This window comes from Sminthopsis crassicaudata, chromosome 4, assembly GCF_048593235.1.
Source record: "Sminthopsis crassicaudata isolate SCR6 chromosome 4, ASM4859323v1, whole genome shotgun sequence".
NCBI classification, from domain to species: domain Eukaryota; kingdom Metazoa; phylum Chordata; class Mammalia; order Dasyuromorphia; family Dasyuridae; genus Sminthopsis; species Sminthopsis crassicaudata.
The window spans coordinates 63,003,128-63,030,007 of record NC_133620.1 but is presented as its reverse complement, the minus strand read 5'-3'; the positions used below and the strand labels follow the sequence as shown (position 1 = coordinate 63,030,007).

At 38.0% G+C, this 26,880-nt stretch overlaps 1 protein-coding gene across 5 annotated transcripts in view; it reads left to right on the top strand.

Moving 5' to 3' along the window:
- TNR (tenascin R) overlaps positions 1-26,880 on the top strand; it is a 685,145-nt gene that overhangs the window by 580,998 nt on the left and 77,267 nt on the right. For 4 of the 5 annotated variants that reach the window (XM_074308424.1, XM_074308425.1, XM_074308428.1 and 1 more), the window contains 5 exons: positions 1,090-1,353; positions 7,980-8,095; positions 11,781-11,931; positions 17,290-17,559; positions 23,958-24,143. In XM_074308424.1, coding sequence (XP_074164525.1) covers positions 1,090-1,353; positions 7,980-8,095; positions 11,781-11,931; positions 17,290-17,559; positions 23,958-24,143 — 987 coding nt within the window. The remainder of the gene's footprint in view (positions 1-1,089; positions 1,354-7,979; positions 8,096-11,780; positions 11,932-17,289; positions 17,560-23,957; positions 24,144-26,880) is intronic. The other variant, XM_074308429.1, reaches the window with a different exon arrangement.

The window sequence follows — 26,880 nt, the reverse complement described above, 5'->3', positions numbered from 1 at the left end:
AGAGAAGATTTCACAAATAGGCACATTCTCTATTCATTCTCAATTACAAGCTATACCCTTCTATAGAGAAAAAAAATAAGTTTGAGGAAAAGAAACCCAAACAATTTCATTACTCAGGATCCTAATATGGAATGTAAAACATATATATATATCTCTTCTACCATAGAGAAGTTAAAGAGATCTGAAGTTAGATGAAAAGGCTCTCATTCTTGTAGTACAAGTGGTTTGAAGGGTATGCTTCTAAAATACAGAGAGGATGGAAGGTCCTGACAATGTGAAATCTTCCAGAAAAGAAAGAGAAAAAAGCGGGACCATTAGACTAATTAAAATAATAACCCACCATTTACATTTAGAAGCTGCAATTGTTCATTATGGCTCTTTGAATACTGATTTTTCATCTTTGGCTTAATCTGTGGGCTGCTGGAGTTTGCAAGTCCACCTTAGTTAGATTCCTAATTCTTTTTTGTGTTTCTTTAATCATTTAGTGCCCAAAGTATTGGGGAGAAAGGGGTACTATGTTAATTCCTCATTAGAATAGTACATGGAAACATTAATCTTTAGACAGCAGTAGAAGATGAGTGCGAGGGAAAAACCAGACTAAAAATTAATAATCACAAAGCAAGTGACCAATAATGCCTTTTGTTAATTTGAAATATGACCCTTTTAGGATGCCTGTGCTACTGAAAGGACAAGTAATTTGCTTTTATCAAACCCTCTGGTGGCCTGTAGGCATCACTGACCAAGGATAGTTGGTCTACAGCTCAAAATCCAGGAACCTAAGTAGACTATCAGTAGTCAGAGTGATCTGAGGCCGACATTTTCCAGATATAATTGCAATCGATCAGTTTTCAGTAAACACCAAGATGCCATTCAGTCTTGGAATAGACACTGTGGAGTGGGAGAGCAGAAGGTAGAGAAGGCAGGAGTATTGACCTCAACTGGTTAATCCAAGACAGATGGGCACAGAAACAATCCGTAAACATGCTAAATATTGTGACAGATATGTCCAGGATAAAGGAATGAAGTTGGGTCTGGGAGAGGAGAAGCAATTCCCTGACCCCCTGTTGTCTATGTATTGCCTCCTGGCAGTTGCCCCTCCTGAGGACCTGCGTGTAGCCGCAATCAGCGACAGGTCCGTTGAGCTGGAATGGGACGGGCCGATGGCAGTGACAGAATATGTGATCTCTTATCAGCCAACGGTTCTGGGAGGCCTTCAGCTCCAACAACGGGTGCCTGGGGATTGGAGTGCCATCACCATCAAGGAGCTGGAGCCGGGACTTACCTACAACATCAGTGTCTTTGCTGTCATTAGTGACACCCTCAGTCTCCCTGCCACTGCCAAGGTGTCCACTCGTATGTATTGTATTCTCTTCTCCATTTTTCTTTGCAAGGAAATTAATAATTATATTGCTTCAAGAGTTCAATTCAATTTCAATTCAATTCATTTATCAAGATCCTACTCTGTATAGGGGGCTGTACTAGACACAGAATGAAGCACAAATGAAAGCATTCCTGTCTTCAGGGAGCTTACATTCTAACTGAAAGGGAAATGCACAAAATTAGTAAATATAAAGTAATCTGAAGGAGAAAACACTAAATAATTGGTAGCAGAAATTGATTCCTACAAGAGGTAAGACCTGAGCTATTCTGAAAAAGCTAGATGAGGACACCATGAATTCCAATCACAGGGACATAATTTGTACAGAAGCACACAGGTAGAAAATGGGATATTAAATTTGAGGAATAGCTAGTAGTCAAGTGTAGAAAGAGTATGGTGTTTATAAAAAAGTGTAACATGAAATAACCCTGGAAAAGTAGATTAGACTTAGATTATGGAGATCATTAATATTGAATTAAAGAGTTTTTACATAGTTAATAATCATAACTATGAATGTAAAGGGGATGAATTCACACACAAAATAGAAATAATTAGCAGAATGAAATTAAAGAGTGTGTACTTAATCCTAGAAGCAGAAGGAAATTTGAATGGTGATGATCTGTCTTAGGAAGGTGATTCTGGCAACTATATGGAATATGAATTGGGATATTTGTGAACAAGAAATTTTCCTGATCAAGCTTGAAAAATTAAGAGTAGCACATTGTTACTATTCCTATGGCAGACTGAAGCAGAATCAAGAGATGGCAATTGAGGAAATTGTTAAACTAGAAAGCCTAGAGTGTTAAATGGAGGAAATCATTATGAAAACCAAAATTTCTGAGTATGAAGACAGTCATAATAGAGAGGAAAATGGAACCAATAATTGAAGTCCTTAAGAAAGAAGGTAGAATTACTTGAAGGAATCAACAATAATTTGTATAATATGATATAAGTGGATGGAAGGAATCTCAAAGAACAGAGTGTGGAGTGATAACAAGCAGAAAGACTGAAAGGGGAAGTAGGAAGCAAAGAAAGAATGTGCTAATTCCTCCAAAATATTTGTTTTGGATGATGTGAGAGAAGGAATAATCAGCAGTAGAAAGACTAGCTAAGGATTAGAAATCTTTTCTTCTGCTAAATTTTATGCATGAATACCTAAAACTATCCCCCTTCTGAAGGGAGTTTACAGAAGACTGATCTTTACAAACTCATTGTTTACATAAAACATTGTTAACATAAAAATACTCAATGAGATTTCCAAAATCAATTTCTCTGCTTAGATCATGAAATCCAGGAATTGAAAGGTGCTTTAGCTGTGGACAAACATTTTATCTTTTATTCACTCAACAGATATTCACTAGTGCTTACTATGACCCTATGGGTCCCTGCCCACCCAATAGTCTAGAAAAATATGTAAGCACCAATATGGATATTGAACAATATAGAATGCTAAATAATTGAGAAGAGTGCAATATGGATCAAGAGGAGTCATAGGAAGTGAAAAAGGGCATTTTGGCCCTCAGGAACAATTTAAAAAAGATAAGAGCCCAGAAAGTTCAGAGTATGTATGCTCAGGGAGCAGAAAGTTCATTTTATCCACTGCATAATGGAGTGAGATAGTATGAAATAAAGCTGGAAAAATAAAGTGTTTCTTGATTATAGAGAATATTAAAGAGAGCAAAGTTTGAACTTGATTCAGTAAGCAATAAGAAGCCACTGAACTTTTTTAAGCAGAGAAAGAGATGTGTCAAGATTGCTGAGAAGTGAAAGGACGGATAGATATTAGAGGAGAGAGAGGGAAAGGGAGAGGAAGAGGAGAAAGACAGAGAGAGAAGGAGGGAGGAGGAGGGAGAAAGGGAGAGAAGGAGAGAAAGGGAGGAAAGGAGAGAGAGGGAGAGAAGAAGGAGAGAGAAAGAAGGAAGGAGAAAGTGAAGGAAGGAGAGGGAGAGAAGGAGAGAGAGGAAGGAAAGGAGAGAAAAGGAGAGAGAGAGAGGGAGAGGGAGAAATGGAGAGGGAGAGAGGGAGGAAAGGAGGGAGGGAAGGAGGGAGAGAGAGAGAGAGAGAGAGGAAGAGAGAGAGAGGAAGAGAAGAAAGAGAAAGAGAAAGAGAAAGAGAAAGAGAAAGAGAAAGAGAAAGAGAAAGAGAAAGAGAAAGAGAGGGAGAGGGAGAGGGAAAGGGAGAGGGAGAAGGAGGGACAGGGACAGGGACAGGAACAGGGAAAGGAACACTGAGACAGATGAGACAGAAAGGGAGAGAAAGAGGGAGATGGAGAGGGAGAGGGTCAGAAAGAAGAAGAGTAAGAAGGAAAGGGACAAGGACAGGGACAGGGAAAGAAAAAAGGGAAAAGGAGAGGGAGAGAGAGAAAAAGAGAGAGACAAAGAAAAAGAGAGAGAGAAATACTGGTTATGAAGCTTTTTCAATAGCTCAGGCAGGTGGTAATAAGGATCTGTATAAGGACGGGAGCCAGGAGAATAGAGAACATGAGTTGCATGCGATAGAAGCTATAGAAGTGGGAATAGCTAAAACTTTGTAGTTTATTAATTTTGTGAACTGAGGGAAAAAGGAAGAATCAGAAGTAACCCCAAGGTTTCAAACACAGGAATCTGGAGGAATACCATTTTCACAGGCAGAAATAGTGAAGACAGTCAGAAAGAGGAGAAAACTAAAAGGGAAAGTAATGAGATTGATTTAGGGCATGATAAATTTGAAATTCCTGTGGGACCACCAGATGGAGAGATTGTTGGCAAGTAGAAATGTAGTTCTGGTGCTCAGCAGAAAGTTCAGCTTGAGATAGAGGTATTGGGGAGGTGTCTGAAATGAAGTAGTATCTGAATATGTAGGAATGAATGAAATTAGTGAAGAAGAGAGTGTAGACACTAATGGTTAATATTAAACCTGTAAGGAGCTTTCACCTTAAAGAATCACTTAGAGAATGAAGAACCAATTAAAAATGAGGGAGGAAAAGTAAGAGTGTAATGTCTCTGAAGCCAAGAGAAGAGAGACAGCTTATTGGGATGAGGATAGAATATGATGCTACATGCTGCAGAGAGGGCAAAAAAAGGCAAAGTCCTCAAGAGCTAGCCCTATCACTCATTACACAGCTAAGAAATTACTTGGTGTCTCTAATCCATAATTATCTGTAAAAGGAATTTCTAAATCAGTAGTGTCAAATTTAAGCAGAAATGGGAGCCAATCAATTATATATAAGGATCCCTGAAGGCCAAAATATTGGCTCAGAATACCATATAGTGATTTTATCTATGTTTTTAATTATATATTTATTTATTTTGTTAAATATTTCCCAATTATATTTTAGTTTGATTCGAACCACACCAAGGAATATTATGAGTCAGATAAGGCCCATGACCTGAGTGTTTGATATTTCTGGTCTAGCTGATCCTCTAGGGCCCTTTCAGCTCTGATATTATATCATTTTATCACTCTATGACTGCAAAAAGTCTTTGCATTCGATAATTGTTAGTTCATTGGTGACCTTTGAAAGAGAAATATCAAATGAGTGGGAAAGAGGAAATCTAAATTTTAATGGATTGAGAAAGAGTGGTTAATAAAGAAGAGAAACCATTTGGCCATGAATCATCAGAGAGAGAGATGATTTAGTATTGGATAGGCTAGGAGGTTCAAGAGATAGAAAGAGAAAAAAACTGAAATTTGGGGTGGGGGATTTCCAGAGACATTCAACATCATGGGAGCAGAAAAGCAAAATAGATAGTAGGCATTGCCTGAATATTCGCCCAACAATTCAATGCAATTCACTAAACATTTATTTAGCATTGACTATGTACAAGGCCCTCTATGAGATGTTGAAGCTTCAAAGAAAAACCAAAAAATAGTCTTTAACTCCAAATAGTTCATATGCTGCTGCTAGATGGAGATTTTGCATGTCAAGAGCAGCCAAAGGAAATAGGCAGTTGCTGCTACAGTGGATAGAGCCATGGGCCTGGAGTCATGAAAACATAATTTCAAATCTATCCTTAGGCACTTACTAGCTCTGTGATATTGGCTAAGACATTTACCCTTGTCTACCTCAGTTTCTTCAACTATAAGAAGGGAATAATAACAGTAGCTACCTCCCAGGATTGTTGTGAGGATTAACAAAGATAACATTTGTAAAGAGCTTGGTACAGAGCCTGAGACATAGTAGGCATTTAATAAATGCTTATTCTCTCCCCTCCCTTTCCCTACCCTGGAGAGTTTCCTTGATGTGCTCAGAACTCTTAGGTACTGAAAGAAATATAAGTATAAGCCATATGGAGAGTTTATAATCTAGTTTTAGAGACAAAGGTACTATTAACCAGTCTTTCAATCAATAAGCACTTAGTAATCACACACAATACACCAGACAGTTTTTAGATGCTAAAGATCCTAAGGAAAAAAGAAAGGAGGTAGTTCTTGCTCTCAGGAGCTTATATTCTTCCAAGAAATATGAAAGTTATGGGGGAAAGATGGAGTATCTAGCAAAATACTGCATACATTATTATGCTTTCTAAATACAACTGAAATTCAGAGAAAAGGAGAGAAAGGGGGGATTAAAGTAATGATGGAAGGTTTCAAGGAAGAGGTGATATTTGAACTGGAATTTGAAGGACATGAAAATTTTGGACAGGCGGAGGGGAAAGAGACTTCATATTTCAGCATGGGAAGGGACTCCACAAGTCAACCCCCTGGTTTAACCCCTACCTTTATAAGATCCTCTCAATAAACTCCCCAAAGAGTGCTTATCTTGGCTTTTCAAGGCAATCCATTCCACTTTTGTACAATGCTAATTGGAAGAAAGTGTTTTCTCATATTGAACTTTAACCTGTTTCTCTTCATCTTCCAACCACTGTTCCTATTTCTGCTCTATAGGACCAAGTAGACTTGGAAATGTTATCTGTTCCTCCTGCCGTTAGAAAGAATTAAAAACTGAGCCAACCAGACAGGAGGGGAAAAAAAACACCCCAGACAGAGTTCACAAACAGATTCAATAATTCATTTGGGTGACTAATAACCTTCAATATTACAATAGAGGACGCCCCCAGATGGAAGCTGACTTTATGTGTACATCTGTCTATAATTATCTTTGTTTATGTTTGACCTTTTACTAATTCCTCTGGTGCCCAAGAACCAGTTTAAAATCTCCTGCATGATAACATTACAAAGGTAGGTTACCATCTGCTGTTTTTCCCACCTTGTTCATGGATGACTCATCATTCTGGGTACCCTGGCAGGACTCCCAAATGGCTCCTCTCTTTTCTATTAAGTGTATAAAGTGGTGAAGCTTCCATCCTTCCCAGAGTTTTTTATGGCAACTCAAGGCATCCCCTTAAGTGTACTCCCAGGTGACAAAGGCAAAATCATGTAATCTCCACTGGCAAGCCTACAAAGAGTTAATTAAGAACCAACCATGTTCCTTCTCGGGCAAGCTGAAAGAGAAGGTACCCAAATGGAGAGAGGAAGATGCCGTCATTCTCCTGGGGGAATATCCCAGGAGGCAACAGCTAAAATGGGGGCAAGCATCCTGAGAACACCACCAAGTAGGGGCTGCCACAGGTCAGGATGAGTAATTGGAATGCCATTCTAAAAAGTATATTGTCACCTGGGGTAAGCACAGGAAGTGGGAGGGAGGCTGGAGGGAAACTCAAGAAAGATTGAGAGATATAAGGATAAAAGAGATAGAGGAGGACAGATTAAAAGAGAGAGAGAGAGAGAGAGAGAGAGAGAGAGAGAGAGAGAGAGAGAGAGAGAGAGAGAGAGAGAGAGAGAGAGAGAAGAGAGAGAGAAGAGAGAGAGAGAGAGAGAGAGAGAGAGAGAGAGAGAGAGAGAGAGAGAGAGAGAGAGAGAGAGAGAGAGAGAGAGAGAGAGAAATGAAAATAGAGAATCCATGGGAGAGGGAAAGAACATCAAGAGAAAAAACAGAACTCTGGACAAGGAGAGATAAAACTTGGTTTCTAAAAATATTCTTATTTTTGTTTTAATGTTTACATTTTTCCCTGCAGAAGTTGGTTATTATCTAAAACAGTAGGATAGTCTCCTTTCTTCTTGCCTCACTCTTCTGAATAAAATATCCATGTTAGTGTTAAAAAGCATATTATTTCATAAAAAGAAGTCACCCATTCTTATCTGGGCTGCTGGTTTATCCCTGTACCTTTGGCCAACTCAGCTCATGTCTTAATGTTCCTGGGCACCTCATGGGGACACACGTGTCCTCTCTAAGCCTCTTAGGCATGTGAGAAAAAACATTTGGGGCTTCTTTGAGAAAAGGCACTATATAAAAACAAAGGCCAATAGCTGAGAGAGGGGTTGTGTGCCTTTTTGTGAACTATTAAACTATTTTGTAAAAGGAAGTATAGGAAAAACCATTTTTAAAGTATCTATTCAATTATTCATATATTAATTAAGGTTAGACCAAAGCCCACAATGAGGAAGAGGCTTTTAATAGTGTATGGATTCTCTGTCAGTATGAGATTTCCCTTCACAATCTTTGGGACATATAGGATGGAGGGCAGTGTGCTGAGAAAAGGATAAAGTTAATACTCTGTGGCTGATCCATGGGTTCATCAGGGTCAGCCATAAAGCCATCACTCACATTGCTGTATTCCAGATCTCTCCACCCCTCAAGGGCTGCAATTCAAGACTATCACAGAGACCACCGTGGAGGTGCAATGGGAACCCTTCTCTTTCTCATTCGATGGGTGGGAGATCAGCTTCATCCCAAAGGTATGGTTAGACTGCTAGATGTCCTTAACTCTCCACCTGGAATTGGGTCAGTTGCTTAGAAGTAGCTGCTGCCTAAAGGTGATAAAACCCAGAGAAGTTAAAAATTAGTTTTGCTAACTAGCAGCAGAACCAGAAGTAAAATTTGTGTTTCCTTCCTCCTGTCTCAGAGGCATTTCTACCATGCTAACTAATGCCATTGGTTTAAAATATGGTACTAATGATATATCTATATCTAATTAGGAAAGTATTATGGAAGAATTAATGGACTTGGACCCAGGAGACTTGGAATCTTGTCCTAGTTCTGCCACTAAGTATTTGTGTGTCTCTTGTGGGAAATCATTTAACTTCCCTGAGCCTCAGTTTCCTTTTTGGTAAAAAAAAATTAATACTTGTTTTATTGCCCACTAAGTAATATTGCTATGATGAAAAATTTTTGTTGTCCTTAAAATGCTATATAAAGATAAATTTTTGTCAAGCATGAAAAATGAAAGGTTCAACAAGGTTATTTCAAAAAACAATAAACTGAAAGAGGAATCCATTTTGGGACTTGAGAGACCATATTTTAAATTGTCCTACTGACCAATTGCTTGAAACTAATACATATGAGAGTGACAGGAATACAAGTAGAGACATTCAATAGAGATAATGCTTCTCCCTGGAGTTCCAGGATTTAGTGGGTCCATCTATTCAAAAGACCAAAATCTTCAGTTAGGATGGTTTTCTTCTTTAGGGTGCATACCTAAATTCAGTCATGTTCCACCCCCAACCAATCATTCTGTATATGTACCAGAAATACCGAAGGAAAGCATAGTTATCTTCCAGGACATTATGGTCTAAAAAGTCTCAGCTATAACCCTAATAGCTCTAGCTTCCTACTTAATAACCTATTAGAATTTCATCATGAATTTATCTAAACTCTTCTGGAACCTTTTTATATTTTCTACCTGTACTATTTGGGATTAATGAGTTCCATAAGTTTACTACCTACTGGATAAAATAGTTATTTTAATAATCTCCTAAGAGGTGTCTTCTAGTTTGGGGTTTTTGGTGAAAAAAATCTGAGATCATAAAATTTCAGAATTAGAAAGTACTCTAGTGGCCATCTAGTTTCTCTGTGCCCCAAATAAGGTACTGTACCCATTCCCAACAAAGGATCACATAATCATTTCTGAAGACTTCCAAAGAGGAAGAACCTCCCCAATTATACAGAGTTATAGTGTAGGTTAGGGTTAAAGGTCTAACTTTTAGAAAATGATGTCATCCATTATAGTTTTTAGAAATGTCAATCATATTCCTTTTTCTTCTTTATCTATCCAAACTGAGGAGCATTTGAAAAAAGAAAATTATTGTATGTCCATTCCTGTTAGACATATTCAAAAGCTATTTCTAATGAATAATTGTACATTCTAGCCAAAAGTGTCCTGGTTTTACCTTTGATTGTCTTTGAAACTCTTAAAATTTTAGAGCTTGAAAAGAACCCTAGAGACCATCTAGTACAGTAAGTCCCTCATTTTTACAGACCTGAAAACTGAATCCCAGAGAAGGTAAGAAACTATCACACAGCTAGTTAATGTCAGTGCCATACAAGAACCCAAATCTCCTGACTCCTAGTTCAATGTTCTTTCCACTGAGCCATACTGCCTCTCTCTAAGGTGGGTTGATGACATGTTTATATCATGAGAAATGATTAATTTATTATAAAATTTTATAATATGAGTAATGATTTTTTCTTAAAGGAATGTGCTTATAGAATTATAGTGACCAAGACAGGCCCTAGACAAGAGTTGAAAAAACCTATCTTCCCCTTCTTTTGCTGACTCTGGATGAAAACTTTTGAATATAATATTAGATGTTTTGACTGATTTTGCCAAACTGTTTTTTTTTCTCTCTTATTCTTTGCTACAAGGAAAAACTTAATAGATGACAGAGGAGGAAAAATACATGGGAAGTGAAGAGAATTTTGATAACAAATAAATTAATTTTTTAAAAATTAAGTAATGAAGAAGGAAAAAAAGTAATAGGAAACTTAGCTACATGCCATCCTAGAGAAGGATGTGAGGAAGTGGTTTTTTGCAAATAGGGGGAAACCATAACATCCTGCTTCTATACAGAGACAAAATTCTGCACCAATTTCCCTCATGCCCAGTCCTAAACAACTACCCTTTGGTTCCAAGGCATGATCCAGTGCCCTTGAAGAATAAGCAGTTTATTGTTCACATGGTGACTTTGGTCATGGGGTTTTTTAAGAGTAGTTCTGCAAGTTGCTCTCAGTTCTGGGATTGAGTGACTTGAAAAGAAGTCGTGTGCTTGGAAGGTGCTGGTAATAACCATTTCCCATGGCAATGCAAGACTCAGCCTCTAGCTTTACATAGTTAAATATGTTAAGACTAAACTATGAAATGATGAGTGAGTATATGTGTACAGGTTGATTCAGCTGAGGCAGTGATGTGAGTTAAGGGTGAGAGAAAAAAAATTAATGTTATTGCAAGTCACTATGAGCATTTTGTGAAGATATCTGGTTATGGATCCCGAGAAAGTATGAAATGAGTGTTGGTACATACTTCCTGAGAGATGGATTTTCCCTCAAAGTGAATCTCCAGTTATTTAGCTTGTGAGTCTGTGGACAGAATAAACCCATGAGGTTCAGTGGAGATTCATATGTTCCTCTGATACTGGAAGCTTTGAGAATGAATGCAGTTCTGAGTGCCAATGTTCTCCCATGCAACCATATCAGCAAGTAAGGAGCAAGAAGAAAAGAGCTCTAAAGGATATTGTATCTAAACAATGAGGTTCTTAGCCCCAAGTACTCTCTGCATTGAAAATGACATCACCAGGGTCAAGACAGTTTGGGAGGCACAACTATAAAAGCTTGGGTTGTGTTAGTAGATAAGCGTTAGTACTCCTCTGATACCACAAAACATCAAAGTGGATGGACTGATAAATGGAGAAAAGGGGAAAGGAGACAAAAAAGGAGAAAATCCATCCCCACATTTTTTTTGCTATTCTTTCTATTCTTTCACTCCTTTTCACCTCCATCTTAATCTCTGTTCTCACCCTGCTCCCATTTTATATTAGCACATTGGAGTAAATCATGTCACTAAGCACCAACTCATCCAGCTGAAGGGGAAACAAGACATTGACAGATTCACATCTGATTTAACTCCCAGAGTAAAATAAGATATAGCAAAATAACAGTTCCTGCCTGTATAAAAAAATGTGAATATCTCCTCCTTTGAAATATGTTTGTCTATTTGTATAGATGTTTACAGACATGGAAAGAGAGAGGGAGAGAGAACTATCTCCTCTAAATAGCCAAGGGCATATTCTTTATGATTAAAGATAGAATGCCAGTAAAATCTGATGGATGCCTCCCAACATCGCCATTTTGTCTGTGGCAAAGTTCATCCTATATCACTTCATGACTAATATTCACTGACAAACTCATCTGACCCATAAAGAGGCAAAGAAATAGTTTTAATTGGCAATTCATTTATGAAAACTTTAAATAAGCTGTAGTCAGCTTGTATCACACTTAAGCCTGATGGGAATGGGTACTGGCTTCAGATACACAACTATCTACATGTCTAGATTGGAGATGGTCAGATATTGACCCACCATATTCGGAACTCTTACAGGCATTCTCTCCTAATGATGTTTCTTTTTCTGTTCTCCTGATATCTCCCAGAACAATGAAGGGGGAGTGATTGCCCAACTCCCTAGTGATGTCACATCCTTCAATCAGACCGGGCTAAAGCCAGGGGAAGAGTACATCGTAAATGTGGTGGCTCTCAAAGATCAAGCACGGAGCCCCCCAACATCAGCCAGCATCTCAACTCGTAAGTTACTCCTATGTCCTTTCTGGCACACTCACCCCCTGACAACATAGGAGTTGACCCTAGGAAATGTAGACTATTCTGTTTGTGATGGGAACCCGGTGCCTGCCTAATGGATTCTGGTGAAATTCTACCGAGACTAAGGAAGGTTGTAGATTAGGTATAAAGAGTACCCAAAAGTCAAAGGCAAAAAGATCTGAGTTTGAGTCCTCTCTCTAACATGTAATGGTAATATAATACTGGATAAGTCCATTAATATTTCAGGGCTGCATGTAACTCTTCAAAAACAGAGGAAGCAGAGCAATTGCCCAACTATAGCTATAATTTCTTCATGGAAAGCTTCCTCTTTAAGTGAAATCATAGGTCCTGTACAGAAATGACCAAACAAACAAAAAACTAAAGGCTAGACTCCTTTCCTTATATGTTGACTACACATTTGCATCCTACTCATCAAAAAAAAAAAATTAGAAAATTGGAAATAAAAAGATTTCTCTATTTCTTGGTTTGTTCTCAGCCATCAAAGGATTTTCTTGCCGGTACTTGCTCTCTCTAGAAAAGGAGGAAATGGGAGATGGAGTCAAATTGAACAAGCACTTACTATTAGAACTAGCTCAGTGGGGACTTAATTGATATTGGGGATGAAATTACATTATTCTTTCATTGGTATAGGTTCATCTCATCCCCATTTATTATATTGGCAGAGTTAGGTGGATTGCCCATTTGGTTATCTTAAGTGACTCTTTTCCCACTTGGCTTTCATGTGGGGGACAAGGGAAGGAGAAACACTTAGCATGCATGTGGCATAAGCCAAATTTATCTGAGGATTAAAAATACCCTCTGATGTTAACTATTTTGTACCCATTTTACAGATAAAGAAAATTAAGATACAGAGGTCAAATAGCTTGTCCAGTAAGAAACAAAAAATACAATAAAATCCAGACTTTCTACCTCTAGCATTAGAAGATCTAACCTTTGAAAACACTCATGAAAGGGGCAGCTAGGTGATACAGTGGATAAAGCACCAGCTCTGAAGTCAGGAGAACCTAAGTTCAAATCTGGTCTCACACTTAATACTGTGTGACCCTGGGCAAGTCACTTAACCCCAATTGCCTCAGCAAAATAAAAAAAGAAAAAGAAAAAAACAAAATACTCATGAAAAATTAGTTATGCACATTTCTCAGTCTCATAAAGGCAAGCTCATCAAAGGAGTTTAAACTACCTCCAAATTTATGCCTAGTTTCTTACCCTTAGAGCAAGAACTAATTGGGTCATGTAATAACCTTAGACCAACTGTATATATAGATAACCCTCACAATATAATTCCAAATCAAAGAATTTTTAAATCCTGAATCTGATATTCAAATGTAGTCCAGGGTTTTCCTATCCCAAAAAGGGACTAGGTAAAATCCTAATATCCATGAAACATAATTCATTTCATGGTATATAGATCATGGAAACTGAAACATAAGATTGGAGCAACCTGGACTTTGTCCAAAGGCTATTTGTATTACTTGTGCTGCTATATTAACAACTGAACTTAGCCTTATTAGCAAAAATCAGTTAAAAAGGAAAATCCAAGTTATCTATTCTTCCTAACCCATAATCAGGTTGCATCTCAAATCAATTTGTTTGTGGCTCCACTGTTCCCCACCAACATACCACCTCCCTAGCACTGGACTCAAGGAGTAGACACCTTTAGTGAATCAGGGTTTTTACCTTGAGAGTCCCACCATTTATCAAGTCTTATTTCTCAGAATCTACTCTTTCTGCTTGGACACCAAAATGGCTTATTATGATTTTGCCTAAAGGCATCCCAGACTTACCTGAACTTAGTTTTACCACCCACTATGGTAACTGTTATAGGTCATTTTTAGTCAATATTCAACAGACATCCTGATGCTTAGGATAAAATGCCTCAGTAAAAATGCCTTAGAAGTTAAAGTCTGCAAACCAAATAATAGAAAAAACAACAAAGCATTTATTAAGCACCTACTAAGTTCCAAGCGTTGTGCTGAGTGTTGGATATACAAAGAAACCCAAAAGATATTTCCTGCTTCTCAAGGAGTTCAAAGTCTAGGGGCGGGGGAATTTCCCTTATTTCCTTCAAGTCCCAACTAAAATCAAACCTTGTGGAAGAAACTTTACAGGATCCCTCTAAATTCTAGTGTCCTCCTTCTGTTGATTTTTTCATATATTATATTATAGGAGGAGAGAGAGAGAGAGAGAGAGAGAGAGAGAGAGAGAGAGAGAGAGAGAGAGAGAGAGAGAGAGAGAGAGAGAGAGAGAGAGAAGCGAGGGAGAGAGAAGGGAAAGAGGGAGAGAGAAGGGAAAGAGGGAGAGAGAATGGAAGGAGGGAGAGAAGAAGATAGGGAAGGAAGAAGGGGGAAAGAAGGAGGAAGGAAGGGAAAGAAGGAAGAAGGGGGAGGAAGGGAGGGATGAAGGAGGGAAGGAAGAAGAAAGAAGAGAGGGAGGGAAGGAGGAGGGAGGGAAGAAATAAAGAGGAAGAGAGGGAAGGAAGGAGGAAAGAAGGAAAGAGGGAGGGAGGGAGGGAAGGAAGGAAGGAAGGAAGGAAGGAAGGAAGGAAGGAAGGAAGGAAGGAAGGAAGGAAGGAAGGAAGGAAGGAAGGAAGGAAGGAAGGAAGGAAGGAAGGAAGGAAGGAAGGAAGAAAGGAAAGAAGGAAGGAAGGAAGGAAAAAAGGAAGGAAGAGTAATGGGGAAATGGGAGGAAGAATCATGCATCCAAGCTTCCTTCCTGAGAATTCGATTGGACACATGAGGTTAAATTAAAGATCAGTTTATTTTTCCCTGATTTGCCCTCTTACATCACTGCAAGGAGATCAGGTCAAGTTCAATTAAAGATGGCCATCCCAAGACCAGGATCTGAAGGGTTCCTGCTGAAGAAGTAGTCATCCCTCAAACAATCCGATCTGATGCCTTTAGGAAATGTATTTTAATTGTATCCCTCTGCCAAGTTCTTACCTGTGCCAAGCATTCCCTGCAAAGCACCGAACTGTTATCAAACATTCAGGAGGCCTTTTTTCAATATAAACCATTTTGTGAATGCAAATGACAAGACCGACCACCTGCTGAGAGCTCTCTGTGCAACATGATCCTATTCTAATAAGGTCACTTGTTAAAATAAGGTTTTGTGTATTTAAGAGGTTGAAAGACAAACGTTTCATGTAATAATTTAGGTCTTAATGCCACCATTTTTCTCCCCAAGGATTTCATGTTTACTGTCACATTAAAACTCATGTCACAGTACATAGAGTATGAGCTCTGAAGGCAGAGAGCCTGGATTCAAATCTTTCCTCCAGTACTTGCTAGAAGTCACTTAAACTCCATAGGCCTCTTTTTTTCTTATCTTAAATGAAGGGATTAAGCTGAATGACCTCTGAGGTACCTTCTACATCTAAAGCTTTAATCCTATGATCATCCACTGTGAGGCAGATTGATAGCCAATATTAATTTCCTACCCCTTCCTTCCCATTTCATAAATAGAAAAAAAAATGAGGCAGAAGATGGTAAAGCAGGTTGAAGTTGTGCTAGTACAGCATAAGACTTTTATATATAACTTTTCAAAAGTTGTAAAGTACTCTGGGAAGAAAACTAGATCCCTTGTCTTCAGAGCTAGAGATAAATATGATATTTTTTAAATTATATGTATCAAAACCCAAATATGATCAATTGTGCCTCACTTTAGGGGATACTGGAGTAAGCTGACAATTGTCTCAAGCCCTAGAACACCAGTCAGCCATCTTCACAGGATCTCCAAGACTGAAGGCAAGGGACTCAGTTCAGTAGGATGCAAGATATGCAGTCCTCCTGGAAGGAGTGTGCTAGTAAATGTTTATCAGATCTCTGAAAAAAATATATGCATGATATACTTTTGAGTTTAATCTGCATTCTTAATATTTTCTCCATCACTTTCTTAAATCTAAACAATAAACAAAACAATAAATCAAGCCCTGCTTTGTGGCATTTGCTGATTCCAGAGGTCTAAATGCTCATACTGAAAATTTAGCAATTTGCTCCCCTGAGCCCCATAGAACTTGGCTTCAACACACCCCTGCATATAGGATACATTTCATTCTGTAGTCAGACTAAGTAAATCAGTCTGCTTCTTAGCTAGTCTAGGGCAGGCCAAAAAAATAAATCTTAGGTTGATTAGAAATTCTAGTTTCTTTTCTCCCCACTGCCCTTCTTAGCCTGCCATCCTTCCTCTTCCTACCCAATTTAATCTAACCAGAGCAGAAGCCCTAGAACTGCATGGCTGGTACCAATCCAGAACCAACTGAATTCCAAGATAATTCTCTATCAAGATGTGACCCTCAAGTTCACCTGATCCAGATGTCTTAGCACTGCACTAAATAGGAAGGATGAAGCCAAGAACAAGGACAATGAAGGGCCCATCATGTAGCAGTGATGCCTTTGTGGTCCAATAATAAGCTCAAATGAATGAACAACAGAGACAGTCCAGAACCCTTTTTGGAGCAGTAAAGTGTTATGGAGCAGGGCTGTCTTTTACTAGATGCCATTTTCCAACAGGGAATATTTTATGTCAATAAATGCAAAGATCTCTCATAGTCTGTTGCCTTTTTCCTGGCTTTTATTCATCATCACAGCTATGTGACTCATACAGCTAAGCTGGGATATTTACTGGTCAGCGCTAAAGTTCCCCTTGGCAGCCAATCTGAAAATCATGGGTGTTTGGATCGGGCCAGCTGTTTCATGGGTATTTCCTCAGGGCTCTTGGAGATAATGAGAACTAGCCAAAAGTCCACAGACATGTGGACATTACATGGTCCTTTTGTCTTTATTGCTAGGCAGAGACATAATTGACTAGCTCAAGGTAACAGATGCCCTTTTTTTTTTTCCCAGGGCTGGGACGTCCAAAGCAACTATGTACAGAACTAGGCTCAACTTCAGCAAGACTTGAGTTAAAATCCTGCTCAATGTCTATCTGTGTGACTGACTAAATTATTTTACCTTTTTTTAGGCTCCGTTTCTTCTCTATAAAATGAGGGGACTGGATTTGATAATCTCTAAAATTACAAATTCTGTGATACTATTATTAATCCAAATATCACTAGCTAACAAAAAGAAGCTAGATTTAGAGAAAGTTGAAGTCTAGTGCTAAGTTAATCATTGCTTCATTATAAGATCTCCAGATAATCCTCTCTGGGACTCATTTTCCCCAATTGTAAAGTATGGAGAATAACACATATCTTCATTCTGTCTACTCCATAGGCGTGAAGGTGAAAAGAGATAATTGGCATGAAAATTTTCTTCCAGTAATATTCTTTTAATCAAACTTGTATCCTCCATCCATTTTTATTCTATCATTTTATTTCTCACTTAGTCATTGATGGACCTACACAGATCTTAGTTCGAGATGTCTCAGACACTGTGGCCTTCGTGGAGTGGACCCCACCTCGAGCCAAAGTTGATTTCATTCTCCTGAAATACGGGCTAGTGGATGGAGAGGGCGGTAGGACTACTTTCAGGCTGCAGCCTCCTCTGAGTCAGTATTCTGTGCAAGCCTTAAGACCTGGTTCCCACTATCAAGTCTCAGTCAGTGCCATCCGAGGGACCAATGAAAGTACTTCCACCACCACTCACTTCACAACAGGTACGACAACAGATGGAGAGGAGAATTAAGGGGGAAAGGAAATCAAGAATTTTCCTGATCTTGAAAAAAAAAAAATTAATGACTTAGTAGGTCTTTCCTGAAGGAAACTTGATATCAATAAACAGAAAATAAGAGGAATGGCAGAACAATGGACCCAGAGATGGTAGGAATCCAAATGGACATGAGGTCAAATTCCTCATGATTTGCCCAAGAATACATGTATAGAAAGCATCAAGGCTGGAACATGAATTCAGATCTTCTGACTACAAATTCAGTGGCAGTCAGTCAATAAATATTAAGTAGCTACTGTGTGCTAAATACTGTGCTAAGTATAGATGATGAAAAAATAGTCCTTGCTATCAAGGGTTTTACAACCCAGTGAGAGAGATAACATATTTTCTATTCACATAGGAAATAACAATAATAATAATAAAGGAAAGCCTCAGAATTAAGAAGGGTTGGAAAAGTCTTCCTATAGAAAATGGCATTTCCACTAGAACTTAAAGGAAGTCAAGGAATGTGGTAGACAGAGAGGAGGAATTATAGAATTCTAGGTAAGTATTCTTCTTACTATAATAAGACTGCTTAGCTTCCTGTAAAGAAGAGAGAAGGGATAAGTATCATAGTGTAATAATAATAATAAACTATAATAATTAGTTGATTTTTATAATGCTTTAAAGCTTCAAAGCACTTTCCATATATTATCTCATTTGATCTTCACAGAAATGTTTTGAGTTCTTCTTATCATTCCCATATTACAGACAAGGAAACTGGGATTCTAAGTTAAGTGATTTGTCTAGAGTCATACAATTTGGGTATCTGAATTACTATTTGAACCCAACTCTTCCTGCTGTCTACTTACCCATGCTGCCCTTAGTAGAAAAAGCCTTGTACAGCATGAGTCAGGACACCTTCATCTAGGACTTGATCTGCCATTAATGAACTAAGTTGTCTTTTGCAAATTCTTCACTCTTTTAAGCCACAATTTCTTTACTCGTTAAGCGATAATAAATTAATTCTAAGATGCCTTCCCCCAATAATACTAGTGCACCATGATTGATTCCACCAAATTTCAAACAGTGGCAACAAGGCAGAATGTTGGCATTTGGTTCCCAAATCCACGCTTTCCTTATACTGTGGTTTTTACCTAGCAGTGGACATATGCATTTTTTTATTTCTTTATTTATAGCTTTTTATTTACAAGATATATGCATGGGTAATTTTTCAGCATTGACAATTGCAAAATCTTTTGTTCCAACTTTTCCCCGCCTTCCCCACACCCCCTCCCTCAGATGGCAGGTTGACCAATACATGTTAAATAAGACATATGCATTTTTGCTGGAGTAATCATGGGGCACTGATATGCTCCAGAGGTACTCAGGGCTGACCAACAGGGATAAGAACCCTGAATCTTAAAATTGGGGGATTATAACAAGTCATTGTTCATCTCAGTGTCTCTAAGCTAGACCCATACCACCATTCAGTACCATGAAACTAAAAAAAAAAAATTAATTTATTTATCTCTTCTTAGTAGAGCAAAATACCACTATTAGGTATGTATCCCAAAAAGAAAACAAATGGACAGGAAAAGGACCTGTGAGTGTAAAATATTTACAGCATCTCTTTTAGTAGTGGCAAAGAACTGGAAATTAAGTGGATAACCATCAATTGGGGAATGGCTAAATAAATTGTGGTAAATTAAGTCATAGAATACCTTTGTGTTTTAAGAAATGATGGGAGGGAAAGTCTCAGAAAAACATGGAAAGACTTACAGGAATTGATGCAGAATGAAATGGGCAGAACCAGGAGAACATTGTACTCCATAACAGCAAAATTGTATAACAGATCTACTATGGATAACATAGCTATTCTCAGTAATACATTGGTCCAAAACAATTGCAATAAACTTGGGATGGGAAATGCCATCTGCATCCAGAGAGAGAACTGTGGAGGCTGAATGCAGATCAAAGCATATATTTTCAGCTTTATTTTTTGTTTGCTTTTTCTTTTCATGGTTTTCCCTTTCTGGCTTTCTTTCATAACATGACTAATGTAGAAATATGTTTAAAATGATTGTACGTGTAACCCATATCAGATTGTTTACTGTCTTGAGTGGGGGTAAGGGAGGGAAGAAGAAAAGAAAATTTAGAACTCAAATACTTACAAAATGAATATTAAAAACTAGTTTTACATGTTATTGGAAAAATAAAATACTATTTTTAAAAGGAGATAATTGTCACATAGTACTTAGCATCGGGCCTCGGGATATAATAGGTGCTTAGTAAATGGTTCTTTAATTAGCTAAAAAAAAAAAAAAGATTATTTTTCTGGGTCTCATCTTACATCTTTCTTCATCTTATAAACAGGGGAAGAAGTTGAGACAGAGGATCTCAAAAGTCCAGCTCTATATGTATACACCTATGAATAGATCACACAAACAATAATTCCTTTCTGATTCTTGAGTGTCGACCTTGGCTCCCACCTGCTTTGCCCTTTATGGGCAACCCAAGTTTCATGCTCATTTCTTTATTGCAAGATGACATTTGCTTGGAAGGCAGATTTTCTGTGTGCTGTTCTCAGATAAGGGGTTGGAGAAGCAATAAAGCAGGAGGGAGCTCTCCACCAAGCAGCCACATATAAAAGAAAACTCTTGATGTTTAGCCCGAAAAGATGTAGATGGGATTGGCTGGTGGCCCAGGCAAATTCCAATCAGGAGCAATTACATTCTGCTACCTAGAAACTCTTCCGGCAGCCTCCATTCAACACTGCATGGTTTTCTGCTGCCAGTTACACTGCCGACTGGCAGCTGTTAAGCATCTGCTGCTTCATTCCCTCTGCAAGGCCATTCTCCCACTCCTAGAGGGGGTCATGTGGAGAGAAAGGGCAGGACAGTAAAGTGAAAAGCGTTCTGTGGACAGACAGCATCACAAAGCCTCTGGTTAGTTAGCGGGAGCTAATGTTAAGAGGAGGCAAGGGCCAAGAGCCCTCCATCATTTCATCGTTCCATTTAAATTCAAATTAGGTAGAATGCTTTCCCAGGTGATGCTTTGGATGCCATGAGGATACCAACTGTGTAGGAAGTTAAAGCAGAGGCTTTGGGTTCTAGGACTAACACCGTATCTACCAGACCTTATGAACTATTGCTTAGAGAAGGAAGCCTGGCAGAAGGATGGTGTGTGTGTGTGTGTGTGTGTGTGTGTGTGTGTGTGTGTGTGTGTGTGTGTGTGTGTGTGTGTGTGTGACAGAAAGACAGAGACAGAGACAGAGGAACATGGAGACATAGAGATAACGTGAAAAGAGAGAAAGAGACAGAGACAGAGACAGAGACAGAGACAGAGACAGAGACAGAGGCAGAGGCAGAAGCAAAGATAGACAGAGACAGAAGCAGAGATAGAGACAGAGAAAGAGACAGAGGCAGAGATAGAGACAGAGACAGAGACAGAGGCAGAGGCAAAGATAGACAGAGACAGAAGCAGAGATAGAGACAGAGAAAGAGACAGAGGCAGAGATAGAGACAGAGAAAGAGACAGAGACAGAAAGAAACAGAAACACACAGAGAGAGACTAAGAGACAGAGATTGAGAGAAAGGTAGAGCAAGAGAGAAGAGGTGGTTTCTCTCTGTGTCACTCACTATTTCAGCAGGTCATTTAACTTAGATCTCTCAGTTTCATCAATAAAATGTGGATTGTTATGGCACCTAACTCACAGAGTTTTGGAGAAAATCAAATAAGTAAATATGTATAAAGCATCTTGCAAACCATAAAAGTATTTTATAAATGTTGCTATTGATTTGTGCAATTTGTATATTGTATTATTTTATCACAAATTCACAATCATATTATCATTGTTATTATTAATAGTATGGGAATATTATCTCTCCCAATGACAGCTGATGCCCCTAGACTCTCAATAATGCTATGTTTTTGCCCTTGGATACTTATTTGGGAGATACCTTCGCTTTAAAGAACAAAACTCAATTTCTCTCTGTGAAGCATAATTTTAAAATAATTTATATTGACATTTATTTCCTACCTATTCAGAATTTCTCATAGTATCCTTCCTCCTCTTCCCTCTAAAAAGCCAAGCCATGCAATAAGTAATTATTTTTAAAGAAAAAGAGGAAGAAAATCAGCAAAAATCAATTAATACTTCCAAAAAATCTCAAGTATGAGTACTACCCTATGGACTTCCCATCTCTGCAAAGAAACAGGGAAGAGGTCTTTTCCTTCTCTTCTTTAGATCCATGCTTGTTCATTTTAATTCCTCAACATTCACTTTTGATTGTTTTGGAGTGGTTCTTTCTATTTACACCATTTTTTCTTTTAATATTTTATTTTCCATTTATTTATGAAAACAATTTAACCTTCATTTTTACAATTGTGAATTTCAAATTCTCTCCCACCATTCCTCCAATCACCTGTCATTGAGAAGACAAGCAATTTAATAAAGGTTATATATATATACAATCATGAAAAACATTTCCATATTAGACATGTTGTGAAAGAAAACACATACCAAAAATAAACAAATAAACCAAGAAAAATAAAGTAAAAAATAAAAAAGTATGCTTTAATTTGCAGTCTGATTCTATCAGTTCTTTCTCTGGAGATAGGTGGATATCATTTTTCATCATAAGTCCTTTGGAATTATCTTGGATCTTTGTATTGATGAGAATAGCTAAGTGATTCATGGTTGATTGCTTTACCATAATGTTCTCCTAGTTCTGCATCAGTTTATTTTGCATCAGTTCATATGTCTTGCCAAGTTTTTCTGAAATCATTTTGCTCATTATTTCATATAACACAATGGTATTCCATCATGTTTATATAGAACAATTTATTCAGCATTCCCCAATTGATGGGCATCCCCTCATTTTCTATTCTTTGCTACCACAAAAAAGGTGCTATAAATACTTTAGTTCTTTTCCTTTAATCCCTTTGATATACAGATCTAGTAGCCCTATTGTTGTGTAAAGAACATGTACTATTTTACAGCCCTTTGGACATACTTCCAAATTGCTCTCCAAAATGGTTGGATCAGTTCACACCTCCAAATATTTACATTGTTGTGGTCATTATGTATATTGTTGTCTTGACTCTGTGTACTTCACTTTGCATAAATTCATCAAATTTTCATTTTTAACAACATAGTAAAATTTCACTACATTCACTTGCCATTGTTTGTTTAGACATTCTATCGAGTAATTTTTTTCTAAAGCTCTTTACTTTAAGGCACCAAACACAAGCCCCAGGGCTTCCTGTTTTTTGAGATGGAATAATAAATAGCATTTATATAACACTTGAAGGTTTACAAAGCATTGTTCACACATTATTTCATTTGATACGAAGAGACCTTAAGAAATCATCTGTGCCAAATTACCTCTTCATAACTGAATCTTCTCTACCACATCATAGGGTCTTGATCTAATGTGGGAAGGGGATCTAGAGACAGAGATGGACTAGGAATTGTTTATCCCACAAAACCAGAGTTTGATTTAACAACCAAAGACTTTGAACTCTCCAAAAATATTCCACACATTTTAGCTTAATTTGCATTATAAATATTTTCTTGATCACTTTCTTACATTTTGCCAGTCAACATAATAATATCAAATACTAATATATATGTTTGCCAATTTCCATGGGGTAAATGCTCAAACTCTAACAATCAGCTCTGATGAGCAGGTTAGAAAAGGTATCAGCACATCTCTCTTAGAAGTCATTTCTTCCAACATTCCTTTAATATGAGGCAAATGAATCTCAAATTAAATGGCTTGCTCTTAAGTAACAAGTAATGACTCAAACCCTCATCCTGTAATCCCAGATCTGCTAGTCTCTTCACTGTTAGACTATAATATCCCTGAGAAGCAATCAAGTTTTAAATAAGTGCCTAACATATACAAGGCTCTTTGCTAAGCACAGAGACAAAATCCCTGCCCTCAGGGAGTTTACAAAACTTCCAGGGAAGGAAATTCTTATACTATCTCCCAAAGCAGCCAAAATAGATATTTTATATGGGCTCTCCTTGTTAGGAAGTTTTACTTTTTTTCCTTATGTAAAACCCAAATCTGCCTCTTGAACTTCTCTACAACTTCTACCTGTTAATCATAGTTCTATCTTCTAACTTCAAGCAAAACAAACCTAATTTCTTCCATATAGTAACCCTTCAGCAATTGAAAGAAAATCATCCTCTCCTCTCTAACTTCTCTTGCAAGTTAGTTATTACCACTCCCTTTATCTTTATGATATGCTCTAGGGTTCTTTCACCCTCTTGGCTGCCCTTCTTCAAGCCAATGATCCTCCTAAAAGGGGATTCCTGAAATCACACATAGAACTCCAGATATGTCCAAAAGCCCCATAGAAATATAATGTTGCCATAATTATTTTGCTGTTTTGCAGAGATCGATGCCCCTAAGAACTTACGGGTGAGCTCCCGTTCAGCAACCAGCCTGGACCTTGAATGGGACAACAGTGAAGCTGAAGTTCAGGAGTACAAGGTGGTATACAGCACCCTGGCGGGTGAGCAATACCATGAGCTGATGGCCCCTAAGAATTCCGGCCCTACCACCAGAGCCACCCTCACGAGTGAGTAATGTCTTTCCTGCCCCTGAAGCCCTTCAATCCCTAGAGACACCATTGGGATCTCTATTGGTAAAATGAGAAAGGACTTAATCAAAAACAACCAATCACTACTGGAAGTATTTCAAATGCTGTAGCAACAAGATGTGGATTTATAGGTAAAATCTTGTGCTTTCAGCATTTCAAAAGGATGAATAAGATAAATGCCAAAATTTATATGAACTTATTGCATAATTTGCTCATTTGATTGGAGATGTAACCATTAATATGGATGCTGGAGGCCTGTCTCATTGATTTGTTAGGGTATGTTTTTCTATCAATGCATTTCCTATCCCATTTGTTTGGACATTTTTACATCAATGATGATGTTTGCTAAATTTGCTTACTCTTTTTTCACAGCATTTGTTGGGATGGAGGATAGGTAAGAAAGTAATTAATTGGTGTGGAGAATAGGGAATAAAAATCTGGGTAAGAGAAGTTATAAACAATGGAAAGTGTCTACAGATGATTAGAGCATAGATTTATAGCTGGAAAGAGCTATTTCAACTAATCCAGATAGTCCAAACCCTTTATTTTACGAATGAGGAAAACTTGAAACCAGGGATGTTAAGGTATTTGCTTAAAGTCACATAGGGAGTATGCATCACAAGTGGAATTTGTACATAGAGCCCCCAAATTCAAAGCTGATGTTCTCTCCAATCTATTGTAGTTCTTAGATCCTCTTATCACAGAAAGAAAGCCAGGACAGCTGAATCTGGCCTTCCTTAATACTGTTGCTAAGTGACTCCATTGAAAACAATTGAACAATAAGGAGCAAGGGAAGAATATTTTATTATGGCTCCAGGTATACTTTATTGTTGGGTGGCTTTCCTCATGCATCTTTCTGTTACTCTACAATGTACATATGACTAAGGGAGTTTAATGTGTCAAGATCCACTACAAACTGACCAAAATTATAGTCATAGAAATAAGAAGAGCTCAGTAGTGAATTTGTGTTGCCAGTCCATGCCATTGTATTACTGATAATACCCACTAAGCTAGGGAATCTGTGTGTCTTGGACCTCTGTGGCAGTCTGGCTAAGCCTACAGATCATTTCTCAGAAGAATGCTTTTAAGTGCACAAAATGAAGTATGTAGAATTATAATGGAAACCAATTACTAGTGAAAATAAGGATGTAACATGTATAAGACTGCTTGCTATCTAAGGGAGGGGGTGGAGAGAGGGAAGGGAAAAATCAGAACAGAAGTGAGTGCAAGGGAAAATGTTGTAAAAAATTACCCATGCATATGTACTGTCAATAAAAAGTTATAATTACTTAAAAAAATAAAAAATAGATAAAAAATAAATTAAAAAAAGAAATGCAAATTAAAGACATCATTTACCTTTAAAAAAAGGAAAGAAAAGAAAATAAGGACATGGGGTTTTATTTTGTTTCCCTATCCAAGTTCATAGACCCTCTAAAGATTCATTGCGGGTCCTTGAATGTAGAAACTCTACTCTATCTCATTCCTTATTCTTTGAGGAATATTTGTATCAGAGATTGAGATAATTCTGAAAAACACTGTCCAATAAGGGCTGCAGTACTTTAGTCTAGTGTCCACTCTGATATTGGGAAAGATTGAAGGCAAAAGGAAAAGAGGACAGGAGAAGAGGAGATGGATAGATAGTGTCATGGAAACAATAAACTTGCATTTGGACTGACTGACTGAGAAATAATGGAAGATAGAAGAGCCTGGCATGCAATGGTCCATGGGGTCAGGAAGAGTCAGACATGATTGAATGACTAAAAAACAACCACAAAGTTCCCACCCCTAGTATCTGACAAGTTCATGTCTGCTCTCTATTTCCCAAAGAGGCGCAAACTAATGAAGCCCTTACAAGAGATTCTCCTGGAAAAACACAGAAAATACTGCTCTCTAGAACTAGACCAAAAAGAACAGATTTCAAGGGAAATATACTAACTCATTCAACAAGACAACGGGAAGCAGAACCCCAACATTGCCATTGAAGAGTTCCCATGTCACACAGACCTACAAGCATTGCAACAAGAAATCCTGCTGATATTTTAGACAATAATAAGACCAGAGTCAGTTCACCAGCCTCAAGGCATCCCTGCTTCCATGGTGGGAATAGGAAGGAATAGGAAATTGAGTGAGAAGGGATAAGGGGAATCAACTGATGAGAACTTGTCCCAGCTCTCGAAGTACTTCTTTCTTTTTTACTCTGAGCCTTTTATGCTTTTTCTATCCTATCGTGTTTCACCAACTACTTCACATGAACATGCTTGAACTGGGGCTTGGATCCCACCAGGTGGTTCACAGAGACTATGTCTCTGTTGTCACGGGAGGGTCTCATCTGCCTTGGATGCATTAAGTATTGAACTAATGTGATAATCAGAGATCCCAAATTCAAATCTTGACTCTGACATTTACTCTGTATAAATTGAGCAAATAATTTTCTTTTTTTATTCTTAGCTTCCTCATATATAAAATGAGGGAGCTGGACTCAATGAGCTCTAAGATCCCTTCCAGATTGAGATCTCCAATCCAAAGATAATCCTCTGTGACAAATCTAGGGCTTTCTTAGTCCAATATCTCCCTACCATGTCATGCTTCCTCAGTAGAGTTTCTATTTCCTACTGGATTAAAAAATATTTTTTTATTTTTAAAAAGAAAACATGTAATACTTCAAGGACCACTGAACTAAGACTAAGGAGCCCTGAATTCTAGTCCTAGCTCTGCC